Raw genomic sequence first — 20,315 nt, 5'->3', positions numbered from 1 at the left:
AATCTCGATTTTTCGCGCCCCCCCCCCCCTTTACGCTTCTAATGAGAGGACAGCTGACGCGATTCACAAGATCGTTTTCGGATGGATTGGGAAACGTATCGAGGATTGCGCGCGAAACAAAGCGAACGGTTTCTCCGGCGGAGCCGAGACCCGATCTCTCCTCTTCTCAGGCCTCGAGGATGCCACAGTTTTCCTCCCTTTCCGCGCCGCGGCCAGGAAAACCACCGAGCGCGATTTAAGTGCGCGTTTCTTGAAAACGCGGTCGCGCGCGGCGCAACAACAAAGTGCAACGTCGATGACAAACGACGACGGGCAGAAACGAGGTGTCAGAATGACGGGACCGCAAAAGGTAATGATATGATTGGGCCGTTGCGCGCCGTACGGGGGATGTTTGCGGTTTTGCGGTTTCCGCCCCTCAAATCGACGCCTCTTCCCTCTTTTTCCCTCCCTCCCTCTCGCTCGCTCCTTCTCTGTGCCTCCCCCGCGCTCTCTTTCTACCGACTCTTATTGTTGCGCACGAGCATCGTCAATTTCACGCCGCGCCGCGGTTTACGATTCGCTAAACGACAGCGGCGCGTTTCCATGCGCGCACGGCTTAATTCTGTTTGGCGGCGTAGCAATTTTGGGAACGTCTTTCGATTTCGTAGCAAATGCGAGAAGACCGTGATCGCAATACCGAGGCGCGTAATAATCGAATATAAAGCGCGAGGGGAAAGAGAAAAGGTCGAAGCCCGGCAATATAAAAATAACGCGGCTACTCCAACTTGCTACATCGCTGCAAATGAGATAAAGCATCCCGATTGGCTGGTGAAAATTACGAAGAAAAGTCACTCGCGTAGGTGCACGGAGAAAACGATTTCTTTGGATTTAATAAATTTTGTTGTATCCCAACAAATCGTTTGTTTGAATTTTAAATAATATACGTCGTCGTCTGAAATAAAATATTGGTTTGCAGTAAACGGTATATTCTCTGCGGTCTAAGTGATATTATTGTTTTATTCAGGCAACATTATCGTTTGATAGAAAATATGTGAAAAAATGTACGTACGTACATCTTTTTCCCCTCTACATTATAATTTTCCCTTCGTTAGAAGAAGAAAGATAAACGCTGAATTAGTACACTATGTTCAGCTACAAAGAATAGCCCATTAAGATGACTAGACTGCGTCTGCTGATGCGGTCGATCATATGTTTGGCCGCCGTGATTTTACTTACGAGTTCGCCGGCCATCTAGTGGCAGCACCGAACTTTATAGGCGCCCGGTAAAATGATAAAATTATTTAATTGAAAGGTGCTACTTGAAACAATAGTGTCTTTTCTATCAAATAATAGAGATCGTTTGAGAATGAAACAACAAAATTTGTATTCAAACAAATAGCACATGTTGTTTCAACGAAACAAATCTCGATCAAATAAATAGGAATACTAAATCCAACGAAATCCTATCTCCTCTGTGTAGCACAATTTTTTTTCGCGGAGGAAGCCGAAGGTATATCAATTAAATCGCCAATCGTGGATATGCACGGTGTCTCTTATTATTTCACCGAAGCGATCGATAATTGAACGATACTGCCTCTCCGTCTGTCGGGCGATAAATTGTCGCTCGGATTTGCGTAAGACTCGCGAGACGTCTAATCCGTAAACGACCCCTTGCATAAGCCGCCGAGATTCCAGTGATTGGTTAGTTTCGTCTCCACGTTACATCCGGTTCTTACGTAAAACTTCACTCCCGACGTCGCGACGGAAAACTCGTCGGAGACGAGATGCTGTTTCCACGCATTGTTTCAAACGTTTGCGACGTATCGATTGTACACGCGTGTTACCGCGCGATACCTTGATTGCCAAAAATTAAGAGAATATTGACAAATAAGTGCGTTATTACGTAAACACTATTACTAAGCATTCAGCGAAAACGTTTTATAATAAATAAAAAGTTTCATTTGAACGCGTCATCGAAGATCTGTGAAACGACATCTCCGTTCTTTATTTTATATCGCAAAAGCGTACGTTAGCAAGATCCATCTTTGCGCATTTACATTTATGTAACTTGTTTTAAAAATCGTCCCCGCGCAATGAAATGCATTAAGACGTCCCTGACTTTTTCTCTTTTTGCCGCGCCTCATTACATTCGAGCCTGAGCAGCATCAATCTCCTCGCACGTGGAAAGCCCCGCGCGCTTTAATAGACGAATTAATCGACTCGGATGAAACATGGGACAAAAATGGCCACGGATTCTGCAATCAAACGACTCAATCCGATCTCGCCAAAAGCGTATCGTATAAATCGGGATTACTTTGTATAGACGCGAGTGTTTGTAACATTCGAGTCTTTTTAGCACGGCGGGAGAAAAGCAAACGTGGCTTGGCGCGAGCTCGCAGATATTCCCAGAATTCATCCAAATGTAAAATAAAGATACGTGCATTTTTCAAGATTCAGATTTCAATTGAAAGTTACTTGAAGCGAGTTAAACTGAACTCCTTCCTTCTTTCTTAATCAATTTTTCAAACGGAGAAAATTACGAATTTATCCCCGACGCCTCTCGATTAATCTTCAAAATAACCGAAATTTAATACACCGCTGTGCGAAAGGCACAGGGCCCTCTCGGCGACGGGCGAGCGTGCGTACACGCGTGTAAAACCCGCGCCGAAAGCGCTCGCGTTCCAGCGAGGAGGCGGCGGCGGCGGCGGCGGCGGCGTTCCAAGAAAGTTGTGGAATCTCCTGCTCGGGTCGGACCGGGGCACACGACGAATGGACAAATTACAGGGTGCACGGAATAATGAGGCTCCCGTTCTAGGACGTACATCAGAAATCGGGGCATCTCGCGGCTATAAATCACGCGGAACACGGCCGCCGAGCCGCTCCGTAAAACGGCCAATTGACGTGTTTCAGGTTGTACGAACGACGCGCGTGGCACGAGCGGAGAGAAACAAATGCGGGCATGTTTGCGATATATACATAAAATCCAAAAATAAGACGTGGACGCGAAGGGAAAACGCTACGCTATCGCGATAATAATTTATCGAACGCGTATTACCCGTAGTTTTATACGCACTTAACATCCCGCGGTGGCTCCTTATTAAATTTACATATATATTGCCACTAAGCTCGGGCGAGAAATTTGCGGAAAAACAGTATAACGTATTGTCACCGCGAAAAAACGGAAAGTATCGTTAAGCCGGGGACAACTCGTTGAAACGTGGTTATCTCTCGAGTTAACCATATGGTAATGATATTCTGTTCGACTTTGCAATGTATCGCAAAAACGATATCGCGCGTGATACGGAAAACTGAACACGCTACTTCGAAATGTAACGTCAATATTATTCGAGATTGAAAATCCTAATGACCGTAGTAAACTATCTCTATGTGTGTTCTCTCTCGACATTTCGATAATTTAGCAGCCACATTTTCGCTTGACGCGTGGATTACCGACACTTTCTTCGACAATTTCGGTAATGGTATTATCATTTCTTTTTTACAAAAATATATACAAGCTATTGGTGTCATTAATTCTCGAAAATGACGAACAAGTGTTTTTCAACCTGTACCCGTTTTATCTTCCGTTATGTCCACCTCTGTTTGCCTCACACGTACACATTTGAAAAATTTGTGTCAAATTTAACAGATGTCACACGTCCCAAACGGCCCACACAAATTTTTGTGTTAATTTAACATAATATGAATATGTTAAATCATCGCACTAATACTCTGTTAATATTTTAACACAAAATAAATGCAAATCTCAAAATGATTTGAAATAAACTTTGTGTAAAATTAAGACACATTTGAGTTTTAATGACAAAATTAATTTTTCACAATGTATTATAACTTTTACATTTTACAGAATATATAGAATAGAATCAACATTTTATTCTGTAAATTTTAACAAATATATCTTGTTACTAATAATATAGAAGATACGTATTGTGTCACGTGAAAAAATAAGTACACATTGTGTTACTTTAACATTTCTTTTCAGTTACTTTAATAATTTTACATTTGCGGTCAATTAACGCAAAAGCAATATGTCAAATTAACACATGAATGTGTTAAACATTTAACACAAAAATTTGAACCGGCATTTTTTAACAAGAAAACACAAATTTTCCAACTGCGTACGAGTGTTGTATAATTTCCGTAGAAAATATCAAGATGCAATTTAATAATCTAAACAAAAAAATTAGTTTGTAAGTTAAGTTAAGGCAGCGCCAATGTAAGAGCGTAAATAAAATTGTAACCCCGAGGGGATGACTTAAGCTACATACATTTAATAATTTAAACGACGGCGATACTTCCTTCTAGAGCAATGGTGTCCAAACATTTTAGGCTAACGTTATAATACCGATACCCCGATGTAGCAACTCTACCGCCAAAGGGAAAGAGAAAAAGGTCGCCTTCCTTTCGAAAGCGCGGGAAGAAATCACGGCGATCCAGCAACGACTTGTCCGTTACGGGCAGTTGTTGAGGCAGGTCGAGTAGACCGACTCAGAAAATCAAATGGCCACGACGAATTTATGTGCATTTCAAGTTCGTCCCGCGATCGCTCTCGCACCTGTTTCTCGCCGAAACATCCCGCCTTGGAAAATGGAACGTTTATCGATACTTTAGGACGAATTGGACAAGCGACGATAGAAACAACTGATTACATATAACCACGTTTAATCGTCGACGACTACACGAAAATTATCGGGCGTGCGCACTGTAAAAAAGTTACTTGTAAAATTACGATTATTATAGTAACATTAGGACCATCTGTTAAAGATGTATAATTACATACGTAAATTTACTCCTTGTAGGTAAAATTTATTACCTTACATAATAAGTAAACTGCTTGCTTGTAATTGTGTACGCTTTACAGTTTTTTTGTCATTTTTCGTCATACAAAAGCAAGTATTTACGTAAGAAAGAATAAAAAATAATTTGTTTAGCGAAAATACATACATTGATATATTTCCGTTATTAATAGCGTAATCGCCGCACTTATTATGTACGTAATTTTGCATACTTTTTTTCACAGTGCGGCCGCATTCCAACGTAAGGTAAAGTTACGTCATAGGACCGTCGCAATGACAGCTGAAAGTGTGCGACAGCTAAAGATATCGCGATAAGCCGCGCTCCAAAGTGCGCGCTCATTATCCGCGCAATAATAATCGCTTTTACCGATTGTCACCGCGTTGCGATGGGGGGAAAAAAAAAGAAAAAGTGACGTAGTACTAGGTAAAATGCAGGAAATCTCACTCACCCGTATATGGCGTCCTTGTCACGTTTGTGGACATCGGGCACCGCGGAGGCCGCGGCCGCAGCTGCCGCCGCGAGAACGTGCTGTGGCGGCTGAGGAGGTGGCGGTGGGTACTGGGGGTGCGCTGGCCCCATACCTCCCAGGTGTGGGCTGTGATGGAGACCGGGAACACCGCGGGCAGTGTGTGGATCGTACAGCCCCGCGCCTGCAGCGCCACCGCCCTCGAGGTAACCCCCGTGCAGCCCGCCATCATCGTACTGCAATCACAAAGTTGTAAAAGTTACGAAGCTGGAATAAAGACGCCTCATCTTACTCGAGGACATGCACCCGTATATGTTGTACCATGGATTACTACTTTAGGTCAACGTAATATTAGACAATTGTATAATCATGATTCAACTTGGTTATAATTTTTTCAATTACATATTGCAACGACTCGATCAGTTATTAAGGTAAGTGACTGGCCGAAGATTTAATTTCAATGTGTTATTTACGTATCCGCTTGACAAACCGTGTCTTTTATTGTACACGTGATGTTTGATTGCTCTTTTTACACATTACTTTTGTACAATTGGTTTTAATCTTTCATTTTTACTTGTAATTTTGTTTGTATCTATGATAAGCGTGTAACTCCGATTATTGGTTTGTTCCCTTTTAGAATTTGCGCTCGATAAAGACCCAAACCCGTGGTCGAAACGTCGTTATATTTTTTATTTATTAAACAAGCGCCAGAGTTGCAAGGTCGACTAAACTGATCCATTATTAGACAATTGTCTCTCTCAACGTCAGCTACGAATCTATGAACTATTTCCAAATTTGGCGAATCAGTCAAGTAGCGCCGTGACTCCGGGAAATATTTTATGGCCTTGGTACAAGAATGTTTTCGTGGGCGCGCCAGGATGCGTCGCACGTGTTGAACATAATCGTGCCCGATGTCGATAAGCTAAAGCATAAGGCATGTTCTGAAAATTCTGTACAACTGTTACTAATGACCTGAAGTGAGCATGGGCGGCTTCAAACCGAAAACACCACTCTTGTCGAGCAAGGTTCAAATAGCCGAATGCATCCCAGAGTACGAATAAGAGAATGAAACCATGGTACTATAGAATCGGGATACAATCGCTTAAATCGCGGTACGGCAGGTGCATTCTCGATTAGACATCGAGACGTCGGGGAAACGAGATATCGCCGCGGGCCAATCCGCGGGCTTAAAAATGCCCCTTGCGCAATTATCCGCCGGTACTTCCTAATATCGCGATCCCCCGAGTTTCTTTCCTACTTAAATATAGGCGCTGTCTATTCTGGCGCTGGCTCGTAAATTTAGAATCGCGCGTTTATAACGATTGACGCAAGGACTCGGAGCGCACACGTGGACGGAGAACGTTCGAAAGGTGACACGGGAGGCTGCTAGAATGTCACGTCTTTTTTTAAGCTTTTTTTTTACTGAACTTGTAACAATCGCAATTCGCGACTTCACGCTCGCGAGATGAGCATCAGCCTGGCGCTTCTGAGAACAGTAAAGCGTACTCCGCGGGTAACGGCGCGGCGCGTCGCAGCGATCCGTGCGACCGCGGTGCAATTAAATTCGAAAACAAAAATGAAAATTCTCACAGATACGTCATCGGCGTGCCGAGCGGCCGCGGCTCAACCTGTCATTAGTCGAAATTTGTAAATTATACGCGAAATAATTAAGTTAGCGAAACCTGTTTGGAAACTTGTAATTTCAATAATTTTCCTGGACAGCGAGTAATTAATTCTTGCTCTCGATTAGAAGAGCCTTTTAATTTATTAGATACTTCGAAACGTGCTCCGTCCTACTCGTAAGTTACCGTCTTATTATCGCAAAGAGACGCCTTTAACCCGCTATTGCTCCGTTTTCAAGGGACGCAAACACGTATTGGAACTTTTCCGCGGAATCACGATCGGCAACTTTTTCTTCGTTACGCTATCACCGTCGGGGGGGAAAAAGATAAGATTTAATCGCCGACGGGAGAAACAATAAATTACGTACCACCGTGCGAGCGGTAATAAATAACCGCGTATTTCAATTACGCCTAGCCTTCTGGGATACCGCAAAAAAAGGGCAAGGCCTTGTGTTTTCTAGCAATAAAATTCTCGCGCCGATGCAAAGCTGATGGATGACGAACAAAAGTGCGCTAATTGTCGAGCAAATTCGAACGCGTGTATCGACAGGACATACGGACACGTGTAAAGAGAGAGAGAGGGGGGGGAGGGAGAGAGCGCTTAAACTGGAAAACTGGAAGACTCGTTCCAATCGATCGCGATCGATTGGCTGGCCGATCGAGAACGGAAGCGATGATTTCCCCGAGTCCTTCCAAGCCCGCGGCTTGTCACGCCAGTCCGCGCGGGAACGAAGGCAAACCGATTATTATCGCTAATTGCTTAATTCTAGCGTCGGGCTCGGAATGCCGCGTAATTTCGCCGCGAAAACAAGAAGCGGCGGGAATTCGCGATTGCCGACCGCGGCAACGTGTAACCCGATACGGTCCGGAAGAATGCAATTGCGCCCGTTACGAAGCGATACGGGGCAAAAATATCGGAAACGATCTGCAATCGCGCGCGTTCTGCTTAATTTAATTCACCTTTGGCGCAATTCGCTGCCCGGGAGCAGCGAGAGAGGCGGCTATCAACGTGCACACGTACGGAAATCTGTTTAAGCGGTGGAGGGGGTAAAAAACACGCCGTAATCCGAAAGAATGCGAGTACAACCGCCACCTCTCTCTCCCTCTCTCGCCCAATTTGATTGATCTCGCGGCGAATATCAAGATTGCGGTGGAATCTTGCGAAAATTATGCGGCGCGAATCGAATCGCCCGCTATTGCGCTCGAATTAATCCGACACGCACGTTAAAGTCACTCGAACGACCCGCCTCGGAGCGGAATGGCGCGCGCTGGTTAAAATTCGTCCTTCCCAGCTGCGCGCTTGTCCTCGTTTCCGTATCGCGAAAGTGCGGCGATAAGGCGCCGCGCGAAGAACCGAACAAAGTACTGAATTAATATTGGCCGATATCTTCATCGACGTTCCTCGTATTCGCCGGCGCGACTCTCGATATGTCCCTCACACTTTCCGCCGGACGGCTCTTCGACTTAACACTGCGGAAACCTTGATTTCCGATGTATATTAAGTCGAGGACATTTCGGCGCGTCGCAAATGCTCTGATAAAGAAAGCGAACCTCTATATCTGTCCTCTCCAACAATTTGAGATACGATAAAACACGTGTTATTTTCTAGGGACAAGTACGGTAATAGTCGCAACACTTTTTTTAGCGAGCTTAGAAACGCGTCCATTTAGATTCAGGTTTACGTCCCGAGGCAATTTCTCCGAGGAAAATTTTACTCGAGACATGGAAACGCTCAAAGTGCACCCACAGAAAAAATTTCCGGATTTTTGCTGTTACACTTCAACGTATCATAAAATAGGATCGATATAGCGCTAATCATATTTATTGTAGAGAAAGGAATATTTTAATCTTAAATGCAAAATTCTAAAATCTAGAATAAAACGATAGTCTTTTGTCGAATATCGTGGTGGCAACTTTGTGCGTTGTAAAATGGAGGGAAAATTTATCTTAAACGCAAGAATATGTTAAGTTACTCTCGTCTCAATATAGTAAGTCAATCTTTTTTAATTCGATAGAGGAGAACAAGAGTTATTGATTTTATCTTGATACTGTCTTATTTTTCTACCAAATGAGGTTGTGAGAAATATAAATGCGTCCAAAATATTTTTTGTCGCGGTAACAGAAATCCTTTCTGAGGGCGTGGTTTCGAGAAAAACGTCCCTCGGAGAAGATTTTGGGACGCAACCCTGAATCCAACTGCGCGTTCCTCAACTCGTTAAAAGAAACTGGAACCTTTCTGTCCGTCACTGTCCGTCTCGTAGAATTAATGTTTGCGATACCAATATATGACATTATTTTTCAGCTAGCACGAATATTTCCACTTTGCGGTTTCTCTCTCTCTCTCTCTCTCTCTCTCTCTCTCTCTCTCTCTCTCTCTCTCTCCGTCCACGTAGATACGCGAGTTGCGCTTGTCCGCGAAAAACGACGCAAAAGTGATTCTTGTCTCGGTAGCGCGCGAACGTGTCGCATCTAGAATGCGAATTTCCCCGAGCTGGAGGACTGAAAAAGGCCGCGGACAATAATTCACCGTCATGGCAGTATGAAGATATCACTCGACGGGCGAGCGGAATATCTTAAAGGGTAGCGGGAAGCGTGGTAAGGTTGTGTCTCGAGATCTCGAGCGGAAGACTCGCGACGAACGTCTACCGACGACGAAGCTCGTCGTCATGCTCGTCGTCGTCGTTGTCGTCGTCCACGTCAACGTCGAGGAGATCCGCGACAAAGCCGGTTCGAGGGAACGAGCTCGCGCGCGCCATATACAATACAATCACTATTTGCAGACGGCGTTAATTTGTGACCGAAACGGAGAAGTTACAGGGCGACGTCGCGACGATGTCGAGCTGTCACCGAGACGTGCGAGCGATGGGCCGGCGTCACGTGGAAAGGATATTTCCGGAAGTGGCGTGAGGGAGCAGACGAGCAGATTTTTTAAGAAACCGTTAGTCCCCCCCCCCCTCTCTCTCTCTCTCTCTTTGGAGCAAACGATTTCGTTGTTCCTTTGTCGAGTCAACTCCTTCGTGCGCTATCAATATTATACCGCTGTGAAATAAAGTGCCTACAACGAATGAGTGTCACGTGCGTGAAAATTCATATGACTGCGCTTTAAGCCCTGAATTACGTTGCGCGTAAACGTTTCGTCTCGGGCGAAAATTGAATAATGCATCCTAGAGTTAATACACGAATTTGTCCCGTCACGGGGATTAATGCAGGACGCGAGAATTCCGACGTATGGAAATGACGTTTTTGCGTAAACAGCGCGGAGCAGCTTCGGTTGCGCGCGCGGGCTGTAACCGGCTCGGCAGGCCGGAGAGAGCCGAGGGAAATTTAGCAAAGCCTGACAAACGACCGCCATTTATAAGTAGATAGGTCAAGGCGAGCGCTTAAGCATCTCAATATAAATTGCGAAAAAACCCCGAGGAAAGAGACGGGGGGGGGGACGCGCGGGGGACGCGGGGGAAGAAGGAGAGGACGCGGCGTGTCCGTCCGCTCCGCGATACCCGTTGCGCGCGCGCGATTATCTCTCCGGGTGAAAATCGGCGGAATACATCGCGCGAGAGCCGGCGGATCAGAATTCCGAAAATTGCCGAGCGACGAAGGTGCCGCCGTCGGCGAATTTTGCGAGCCGGCGAGGTAAAACACACCAATCACCCGATAGCGTGGGCCCTTCGCCTCTCCTCCTCCTCCTCCTCCTCCTCCTCCTCCTCCTCCTCCTCCTCCTCCCTTTCTCCCTCCTCCTCTCTTCCGCTCTTTCCCCGACGCTTCGCTTCGGTCTCTCCGCGGCCGGAGTTGAAATCAATTTCAAAATTGTATAATGTTTCGTACGAGGAAATATCGGAAAGCGGCGATCGATCTCCCTCGAAATTTCGTCGCGTGACAAAATGCCGAGGGAAAATAAAATCGCCAGGATCGTCGCCCGCGAGCCACCACTTGGCCAGATACTTTTTCACGCAACGCTACGTTTGTTAAGAACGAAAGGCACGTCTAATTTATGCGCTCCTTAGTCCGTCGGTGGAGAACGGGGGGTCCTGGGCGTCGTCAAGATTTCGCGGAGAAAACGGCGAGGCTCCCGATGACGTTTGACGATGGAGCGAACCCACCTCGAAATCGGCAAGCATGCTCGCGAGCTCTTCACGTCAGCCATAATGTTTTATTTCGAAACAAACTTTCGCGTCGAAATTTTCATTTGACATTTAGTGTCGGCATGAAAACAAAACTCGTTCACCAAGGGGGCGGACCGCCTGGCGTCAAATATAATCGAGATAGATTGATTATTATTTAACGCGCCAAATGACGATTTACAATTTATAATAAAAGTTCGGTCGACGCGCGCCGATCGCCAATACCGGGGCATTTAAGAAACGGCTTTCGCCGCCGATGTCGCGAGGGGGAGAAGGAAAACTGCCCTACTTTGCGTCCGCAAAATCCACTTCCGATTCGATTTCGTTTAACATTCACCGTCCATTTAACATTTTCCTTCTCGCTGCTGCATACAATTACAAAGTATAATACACAAAGCGTAATTATAACGTGGCGGTAATTAGTTTCCTTAGAAATTCAATTATCTCGAGCACTTGGTATAAAATCAGATAGAATTCTCGTAAGCTCGCGCCCCGCTATCTTTCGTATCGCTTCTCTTTCTCCCTCTCGCTTTTCCCATTACGTTAGAATAGAAAATCCGACGATATAAATCGCGACGGTGCTTCCAGTTAACCCTTACGTGATCGCGTTACGAGCGCGGTTCCAGGACAAAACGTTTTCCCCCCATAATGACAATTACATGGTCTACTTTGTAACAGAGCGAGCTTCTCTTCCTTCAGTCTTTACATCGAGACACCTTTTAATCAGTGAACACTTAACGCTTTTCCCCCCCGACTGCAAAGTGACAAATCAACGCAAGCGTCTGTCCCGAGGGGGGAAACCGCTGACCAAAATCTTGTACACCAATGCCCAGTGGTCATTATCTTATCTTAGTTGTCTTGTTTTATCTTAATTTATCTTTGTATGCCCAAAAAATGCCCAGCAACGCCCTCGGCGGTTTCCCCCCTCGGTCAATACCCTCCCATTTTTTGCGGGATGATTTAGAGAATATTGCGTTTCGAAAGTAATAGGCGCGACACGCGGAAGAGAGAGAGAGAGACACAATTTCTGAGTCATTCACCGGCAAGGCTGTCCCGTGCACTCGAGAGGCGTTTGACAGCGCAAGTTTACGGTTGCATTTGAACGGGCATATTTTCGACAAGCGGAATTAGGCTCGTATCGCGCGGCGCCCGCTCGACGGCGGGCTCTAAATCGCGGGCACCGAGCCCGGAGTTAGGCCCATTTATCTCGCGCATGAATATGCCTAACGACTGTCCAGACGGAAAAAAGGGGGGGGGGGAAGGGAAAAAACACGGCGGCGACGCGGCGCGCGCGCGGCCAATGGGGAACGGCGAGAAATCGATACGACTTTAATCCGTAGGCTAAAGGCCGATATCCGCAATCGGGAGAGCGAAAGTGATTGATGGATGCCCATAAATACATAATCACGGCTCATTCGGCGGCGGGCGCAGCGCCGACGGCCGGCGAAAAATCGCGGGTCCTCGTCGTCCGAGGAGAGCCCGTCCGCCATTCCCGCGCTCGGAATTTTTAATCCGCGTCACGCCAATTTCCACGCCGCGAGGTGTACGCGAAACGCACCTTCCTCGCTCGCTCGATCGCCCGATTGCTCGCTCAAGCCAGCGGCACGCGATACTATTTTGCCCACTGGGTTGCTTACGAGAACCAATAAGGATGCGGAGTTTTAGATCGGGTGACTAAGGGCCTGGTCTCACCGAACGTCGCTTAACTTTAATCTTAGTTTAATTCGTGTTTGTCTCTTTCCAAAGTAACAGTTGGAACGCGACAAAGAACGAATTAAGCTAAGCTTAAAGTTAAACAATGTTGGTGAAACCCAATTTGGCTGTCGTGAGTAATCTAGCGGAAAGAATAGTACCGTGTGCCGTTGGCTTTAGATCAGCTGACTTCAATCCTGCTTCTCGCGATCCAATAGTCAAAATAGTATCGCGTGCCGCTGGCTTGACCGAGCTCCGAAGGATCGTAAACACAGAAACGTCGCAGCACTTGACCGTAATAAGGACGTCTAGAGGCAAGTGGCAGATTTACAAAAGTGAGACACGAAAACAAGACCGAGATTCTTTGTTCCCAGAGACGAAAGTTTCGCAAACGACGGCGTCCCTCACTAGAACACACGCCGCTAAGATCTTTCGAACAAGCCGCGTGTAGAAAAGTAACAGTCAATTCGGTTCCACTGACAATGAGTGCGCGCTGAGGCTCGTTTACAGTCAATTCTTGTATCCGAGGATCGTTTCAAACACCCCTTGGAATACTTCTTAGCCGGCAAAATAATCTGTCTAGCATCCGCACGGGTCATTTCTTCGGCTAAAATTTATTCTAAACGCAAGAACGTATATATAAACCTACTCTTGTCTCGATATAGTAAGTCAATCTTTTTTAATCCGACAGAGGAGAATAAGAATTATTGACTTCATTTTGATACCGTCTTATTTTTATACCAAACGAGGTTGTGTGAAATGTAAATGCGTCAAGAATATTTTTTTGTCTCGGTAACAGAAATCCTTTCGGCACCCACAGAAAAAATGTCCGGATCCAATGCTATTACACTTGAATGTATCATAAAATAGAATCGATACAGCGCCAATCATATTTATTATAGAGAAGGGAATACTTTAATCTTAAATAAACAATTCTAAAATCTAGAATATAATGACAGTATGTATCTTTTGTCGAATATCGTGGTGCCAAGATGGGGGGAAAATTTATTCTAAACACAAGAATATATAAACCTACTCTTGTCTCGATATAGTAAATCAATCTTTTTTAATCCGACAGAGGAGAATAAGAATTATTGACTTCATTTTGATACCGTCTTATTTTTATACCAAACGAGGTTGTGTGAAATGTAAATGCGTCAAGAATATTTTTTGTCTCGGTAACAGAAATCCTTTCGGCACCCACAGAAAAAAATGTCCGGATCCAATGCTATTACACTTGAATGTATCATAAAATAGGATCGATACAGCGCCAATCATATTTGTTATAGAGAAGGGAATACTTTAATCTTAAATGAACAATTCTAAAATCTAGAATATAATGATAGTATGTATCTTTTGTCGAATATCGTGGTGCCAAGATGGAGGGAAAATTTATTCTAAACACAAGAACATATAAACCTACTCTTGTCTCGATATAGTAAGTCAATATTTTTTAACTCGACAGAGGAGAATAAGAATTGTTGATTTCATTTGGATATCGTCTTATTTTTATACTAAATGAGGTTGTGAAAAATATAAACGCGTCAAGAATATTTATATCTCGGTAACGGAAATCCTTTCTGAGGGTGCAGGCGGCTACAGATTGTCGGGTGCACTCGTTCCTTCGGCGGCCGCGCGTTTAGCAAAATACTTATCGCATTTCGTCAATATTTCGCAACCTTCCGACGGGGCGAGTTAAGTCACTGAAAAAATCCACCTGTCAAGGGTCGAGTTTGGCCGTAGACGTCGCTCTCTCTCTCTCTCTCTCTCTCCGATCTCCGCGAAGGAATTCTCCGCGCTGCACGCGAAAGAGGTTTGCGCGATCCCATTGAAGCAAGACACGCACGCACGTTTCGGCAATTTTGCAAGCGCAACCGGGACCGGGAGCAGCGACGGGACGCGGCGGAATTGAGCGGTAAAAAGCGCGCGCTGCATCGGCTCCGCGCCGAGCCGGCCGCGATTGAGACGCCGCTACCGAGCGCAAACATATCATTTGCCCGAAATTGTCAATACTCATTATATCCGGCTTACTCGGAACTGCTTTCAGGGCGAGACGCGATTAACACCTCGAGGACGTATCGCTGACATTTATACCCGGCGCACGGAGGACACGAACGTCGAGATTCCGTTTCTCGCGCGTATTTATGATCGACAGAAATGTGTCTCTCGCGTCGAGATCCCCGGAGCAAGCGGCGCCGGATTTTAATTCTCGCTCCTAATCAGCGGGACCGACCGAGCGGCGTGAAGATAGGAGGCGCGCGAAGAGGAGATCCCGGCGTAAGTTGGGCGACAAAGGAGGGCTACGGTCGAAAAGATAAAAAAGAAAACGAGAGTCGCGTCACTGCCAACGCGCGTGAAACGTGTAAACACGCGAGCGGTTTATCGGCGCTGCGCGGGAAGCGCCCGCACTCGCGCGGATCTCGGTTATCGGAATCGAATGCGGCGCCTGTTTAGCGGCGGCCGCGTTCAACGGTCGACAAGTGTCAACGCGGCCGAATCTAATCCGGCGGCTCTCGCGCGTCTCGGGTCGAAAACGAGTCCGCCGGGTGTCCCGTATTTGCATAGAACGCGAAACCACCCGCGACGGGAGAGAATGCCATTTTTCAGAGACCGCGTATTTCGAGCACTAATCCGCGATGTGACAATATTACGTCGTAAAAACAATTTGGAGGGATATTACGCGGACGTTAACGTTCGCTCTTCGTGGCGGATTCTACTTGGAAAGTGCGGCTCGCTCGGTACCGAGTTCTCGCAGCAACATGTCGCGGTGTGTAAAAGCGACAATCAACATTTCTCCCGCGCGTTATCTTGGAATTGCGACAATTGAACTTGCGCGATTGTTGAAAAGACTCGAGAGCACCGAGCGCCGAGAACGCATCGGAAAAGACACGTTGCGTACGTCCGACGGGCGGAGACGTAGCGCGATTCAACGCGAGAGTAAATCAAGTGTGTCCGCCAGTCTTGAAAAATCGCCTGTACCGGTCCAAGTGGCCCGGAGGTGCGACAGTTGCATTCACATTTTTCCGCATTAGACGCGCGTTAGACGCGTAAATACGTCGCGCCTAAACACGTTGCACTTGAGCGCGATCTCCCTGGCAGATTTCTCGTGAGCGAGTGTAAAGGGCCCGGGCACGAGGCTATTGTCCACGCGGCATTTTGACCGTCGCGTGAACGCGAAACCGCAAGCGACGCAGAGCGCTGATTAATTCCTCGAAAGGAGACGCGTCGGAAGCCGCGATGTCCGGCGGGATTGAGAATTCAGACGGGCGTAAACGCCGCTGAAGTATCGGACGATCGTGCGAAATCGCAAACCGGGCGCCGGGTGAGAGGCTAATGTGGATTTCGACAAGCGCCGGGCTTACGTTTAAACGAAAGAACGCTCGGCGAGTCTCGCGATACGAGCGCTGAATAATTTGCGCAATTGTCACGTGGCGCGACGCCGCCGCCGGTGCCTCAGATTTGTCGAAACGATGATTCATCCGCGCCCGCGTCACTCCCGGCGGTCGAATTGCAAAAAGGGGATTTCAATGACGCTTAAGTGAATTATCGCGGACAACTATCTGTTACCGGAATAATATCGCGATCATTCATCGCGTTAGAACGGGCGCGGTGGTGCGCCCAACTTTTGACACGTTAGAAATGCGCGCGAGACGGAGCGAGTGGAAACGCGTTTCGGCGTGGCGACGCCTTGCGTCGCTGATCGAGTACAGCGGAACGCCTGGCCGCGCGCGTTTTAATTACGGCCGCGGCCGCCTCCGAAAACCAACCGTCGGACAATAGTCGCGCGCGAGAAACGAAACACGACTAAGGGCTCGCCCTTCAGATTCACGAGATTCACAAACGTCAGTTAACTGCTGGCCGAAGGTTCACTGATTCTTAAACGATAAGATGGAAAAGGATAGAAAGTCGACTGAACTCTGGTTAACGACGTTCGCGAAACTGGCCCTAAGGGCCCGCGCGGGAAAGATGGTCGTAACCGTTTGCGGTGCTGTCGTAAGACTTAAGTCGACGCGCGAACGATTGTCGTGGACGCGGCGAACGCGACATACGTCTACGACAGTCCCTTGCGCGTCGACTTCCGACATCGACTCGCGTCTTACTGCGGAATCGTAAACACCTCTGCGTCGTCTACGATGCGTGGAGTAGGCCCGCAGGAAAGAAATAAATCAAGTTTATTTCTTACTCCTACTTCAGCTCGCGCGCTTAGGGCCCGAGCTGTCTTGTACTCTTGAAACAATGTTTTGCGTTTTAAATCTTTGTCCTAAAGTAACGCACAATAATTGTCGCGTGACTCAAGAATACAAAACAGCTATTTCGGCCCAGGCCCTCGCTCTCGAAGAATCGAGACGCCGGTGTTGCAAATATTTTAAAAACCGTATTTTTGCTTACTCACATAAAAAAACATGGCTCTCTGTCACTCCTTACTCCAAGCTTACTCCGCGTATGGTAGACGACGCTTTACGACAATCTTCCTGCTCAGGTCCTAAGCCTAATGTCACACTTGCGACGAATGTTTTATTAAGCGAGCTGACTGCGGAATAGAAAAGTGGTCGAGTCCCTAGAAATGTTCTAGCTTGTAGCCAATCGACACGCTTCAAGATTTGCCGTACGACAAACACGTAACGGTACCCCAAGGCTGGTATTATACTTGTCGCGCGACAATGCTTCGGGCACGTTGATTGGCTCCGAAATAGTAAAGTTCTCGAGTATCCAGAGACTTTGCCGCAGCCAACCGACGCTCTTAAAGGCCCGCGTCCACGAGACGCCAGAACTCGAGCTGAGTTCTAGTTTCGAGAAACGTGTAGCCAATCAGCTTGCAGCTTTTACGGAATAGCCGTTACAGGCTGGGACGTTTCTTGAAACTGGAACTCGGGCCGAGCTCCAGCGCGTCTCGTGGAACACGCGGGCCTGAAAAAATGTGTCGCGCGACAAATGGTAATACCAGTCTGAAGGACGGCGGACGAAAACAAGCCGCGATCCCGGGTCGCGCGCGGGTCTAGAAGGCAGCGAGAGGACTCCTCGCCGGCGGGAGTCCCGAAACGGTCTCTCTCGGCGTAAATATTCAACAACGGGCGACCCCTCTGCTCCGGATCCTCTCGGATCCCGCGCGCGCGGCTTCTCCGCTCTCCGACGGCGACGAGGCGAGTCGTCTCACGATCGAGGCCAGAGGAAATTTACTCCGCGGTGTTGCGGCCGTCATTATCGTTCGCAATTACGCCGCGGTCAAAGTCGTCCGATTACGACGCGTGCAATCGACACGTAAACACGAAACGAGCCCGCGAGACTCGCGGCGGATTCATCGGGTCCCCCCCCGCGCGCGCGCGCGCCACTTTCTCGTTTCTCCCTCGCGAGTGCGCGAGTCCGCGACGCCGGGCGCGCGCCAATTTCGCGCGTGAGCGAGAAGCCTCCGCTCTCGGCGAGGCCGGGAGCAGCCGCCCCTTTGTGCGGCCGTCGCTCCTCTTTCTTCGGCCGTCGGCGCGGCGCGCTGCGAGCGACGCGACGTTACAAAGCGCCGAGGCGGACGACATGTAAATTCCCTTTCGACACGGCGGCGCGACGTCGATATTCGATTCAAATTCAAACGGCCGCGGGGACTCGCGCGCGCGCGCGCGCGCCGTCGGAGCGCGAAGGAGGAGAAGCGCTTTGCCAGGCCCCGGAGAGATTCCCGAATCTCGGAAGCGAGGGATCGTCGGGAGGAACACGTCCGCGAGAAATTGCAGCTCCCCCCTGACGTTTTTATCGTCAAACACGCGGGATACGAGAAAGGTCGAACCTGCCCGCGACGGCGCACCGACACTCGCCAGGTTCTCTCGCTTCACTCGCAAACTCAATTGACTCCGCGATCCGAGATCCGTGTCCAAGTCCTATGCTGCTCCGGAAAGGGCTACGCGTTGACCGGCTACGCACTTCTCGGAGCTAGAACTCGGGCACAGTTCTCGGACATCCTCAGGGCACTCCGAGCTAAGACTCCGGTGGGCGTTTCCGTCGCTAGCGATTTCGTTCTCTCGAGAAGGACGGAGTCTCGCGGAGGTTCAGGCCCAGTCTGGCCGACGTTAACTTTGACCTCGGTTCAATTCGTCCCAGCCGTCCCTCGAGGCCTGCGTCCACGAGCTCGGTCCGAGTTCTAGCTCCGAGGTACGCGTAGGCAACTCGACTCGCGGCTTCTGCGGAATAGCTAGAACCGGGCTCGAGCGTCCCGTGGACGCGGGCCTCGAGGAGGCGAGGAGGAACGAACGGAGGGCGAAGAAGCGACGTCGGGGCGAGACCGGGCGGGCGGCGGAAAGAGACGAATGCGACTCACCCTTGGCTGCGCCATGAACGCCCTGGCCGCGCCGGGGAACTCTGCGTGCTGAGCCACCGTAGCGGCTATATTTTCCCACAACGTAAGCGAGCGAGCCCCGAACACTTCACTATACACTTGCTCGGCGCACTGTTACAGCGCGCTAAGCTCGGGCGCTTGGACGCGCGCTGCTTTCACGAGAGGACGAGGTCGTCCGACGGAAAAAGGGGGACGGTGGGGTCACCAGGGGCCACCGAAAATCCGGGCTCCGTCGGCGGCCGACGGCACACGCTGCGCGCGGACGAAAAACCCTCTTCTTCTCTCCCGGCGCGAGAGCGTCGGTCCCTCCTGTCTCTCTCCGCGTAAGAGTCTTCCTCTTCCCTCCCTGTCCCGCTGTCGTCTCGTGACTCGAGGGACGCTGGGCGACTCCGGAGTGCGTCAGCAGAGCAGCTCGGCGGTCTGCTGTTGCGGCGGGACTCGTGCGACGGCGACGGCGACGGCTGCGGCTGCCGGGTGCGCGTGCTTCCTCATCATCGGCTCGTCGGCGGCGACGCCGCGCAAGCAGCACGCGGGTGGACAAACACACCACGTCAGTCCCGCATAGTCACGCCAAGCGGAGCCTGTACAGCGCGCGCGGGGGTGCCAGGCGGGAGGGGGGGGAGGGGGGCACGCGTGTGCCTCTGACCTCCGCGCGATATCAACAATTATCCCGCGGGAGGAGGAGGAGGGGGGGACGGGGGCGGAAGAAAGCGGCGCACACCTAGAGCGCGTACGCGCGCGGCTCGACGGCGAGGCCCGTCATCGAGACGACGCCAGGGCTCGTCTCTGTTCCTTCGAGAGAGAGTCAAGTCCTCGCTCTCTAGCTCTCTCACTCTCTCTCTCTCTTTTCTCTTTTCTTCTCTCCTTCTCTCCTTACATCCGCGACGCGACGATTCCTCAACCGGCACACTTGCTCTTCGCGCACAACAACCGACGATGTATCTACCTCGCCGACGACGTCACTGGCGGGCGCACGTTACATTTTCCAGTTCACGAGACACCGTGCTCACGGGTGGGCGTGTGGGTGTGTGTGTGTGTGTGTGGAGCCACGATGACGCCCGGCGACGCGGATGACGACGACGACGGGCGCCACGACGCCGGGGCACACTATTCACCGTCGCGGCGCACAGTCAGCGTGTGCGTTGCGGCTTTGACGGCAACGGCGGCGTTGCCACGGCACGGCACGGCACGACACGGCACGGCACTGCACGGCACGGCACGGCACGGCACGACGTTGTTCTCCGGCGACACGTTGCTCCGCGGTGGCCGCCTTTACGCGTCTCGCGCACCGGATCCCCGAACGA

The 20,315-nt window shown here is 49.2% G+C and overlaps 1 protein-coding gene across 3 annotated transcripts in view; it reads right to left on the bottom strand.

The window, feature by feature from the left end:
* Positions 1 to 19,592, bottom strand: part of LOC105567704 (homeobox protein homothorax) — a 400,400-nt gene extending 380,808 nt beyond the window's left edge. For all 3 annotated transcript variants that reach the window (XM_012022777.1, XM_012022776.1, XM_012022778.1), the window contains exons 1-2: positions 18,994 to 19,592; positions 5,243 to 5,496 (exon numbers count right to left, since the gene is read on the bottom strand). In XM_012022777.1, the coding sequence (XP_011878167.1) occupies positions 5,243 to 5,496; positions 18,994 to 19,008 (269 nt within the window). In that variant the 5' untranslated portion in view covers positions 19,009 to 19,592. The remainder of the gene's footprint in view (positions 1 to 5,242; positions 5,497 to 18,993) is intronic.
* Between the last annotated feature and the right edge of the window lie 723 nt (positions 19,593 to 20,315).

This window comes from Vollenhovia emeryi, unplaced genomic scaffold, assembly GCF_000949405.1.
Source record: "Vollenhovia emeryi isolate VEMERY1.0 unplaced genomic scaffold, V.emery_V1.0 DF939135.1, whole genome shotgun sequence".
Classification (NCBI taxonomy): domain Eukaryota; kingdom Metazoa; phylum Arthropoda; class Insecta; order Hymenoptera; family Formicidae; genus Vollenhovia; species Vollenhovia emeryi.
Note: the sequence above shows the minus strand (reverse complement) of the source record. Positions and strands in the feature narration are given on the sequence as shown.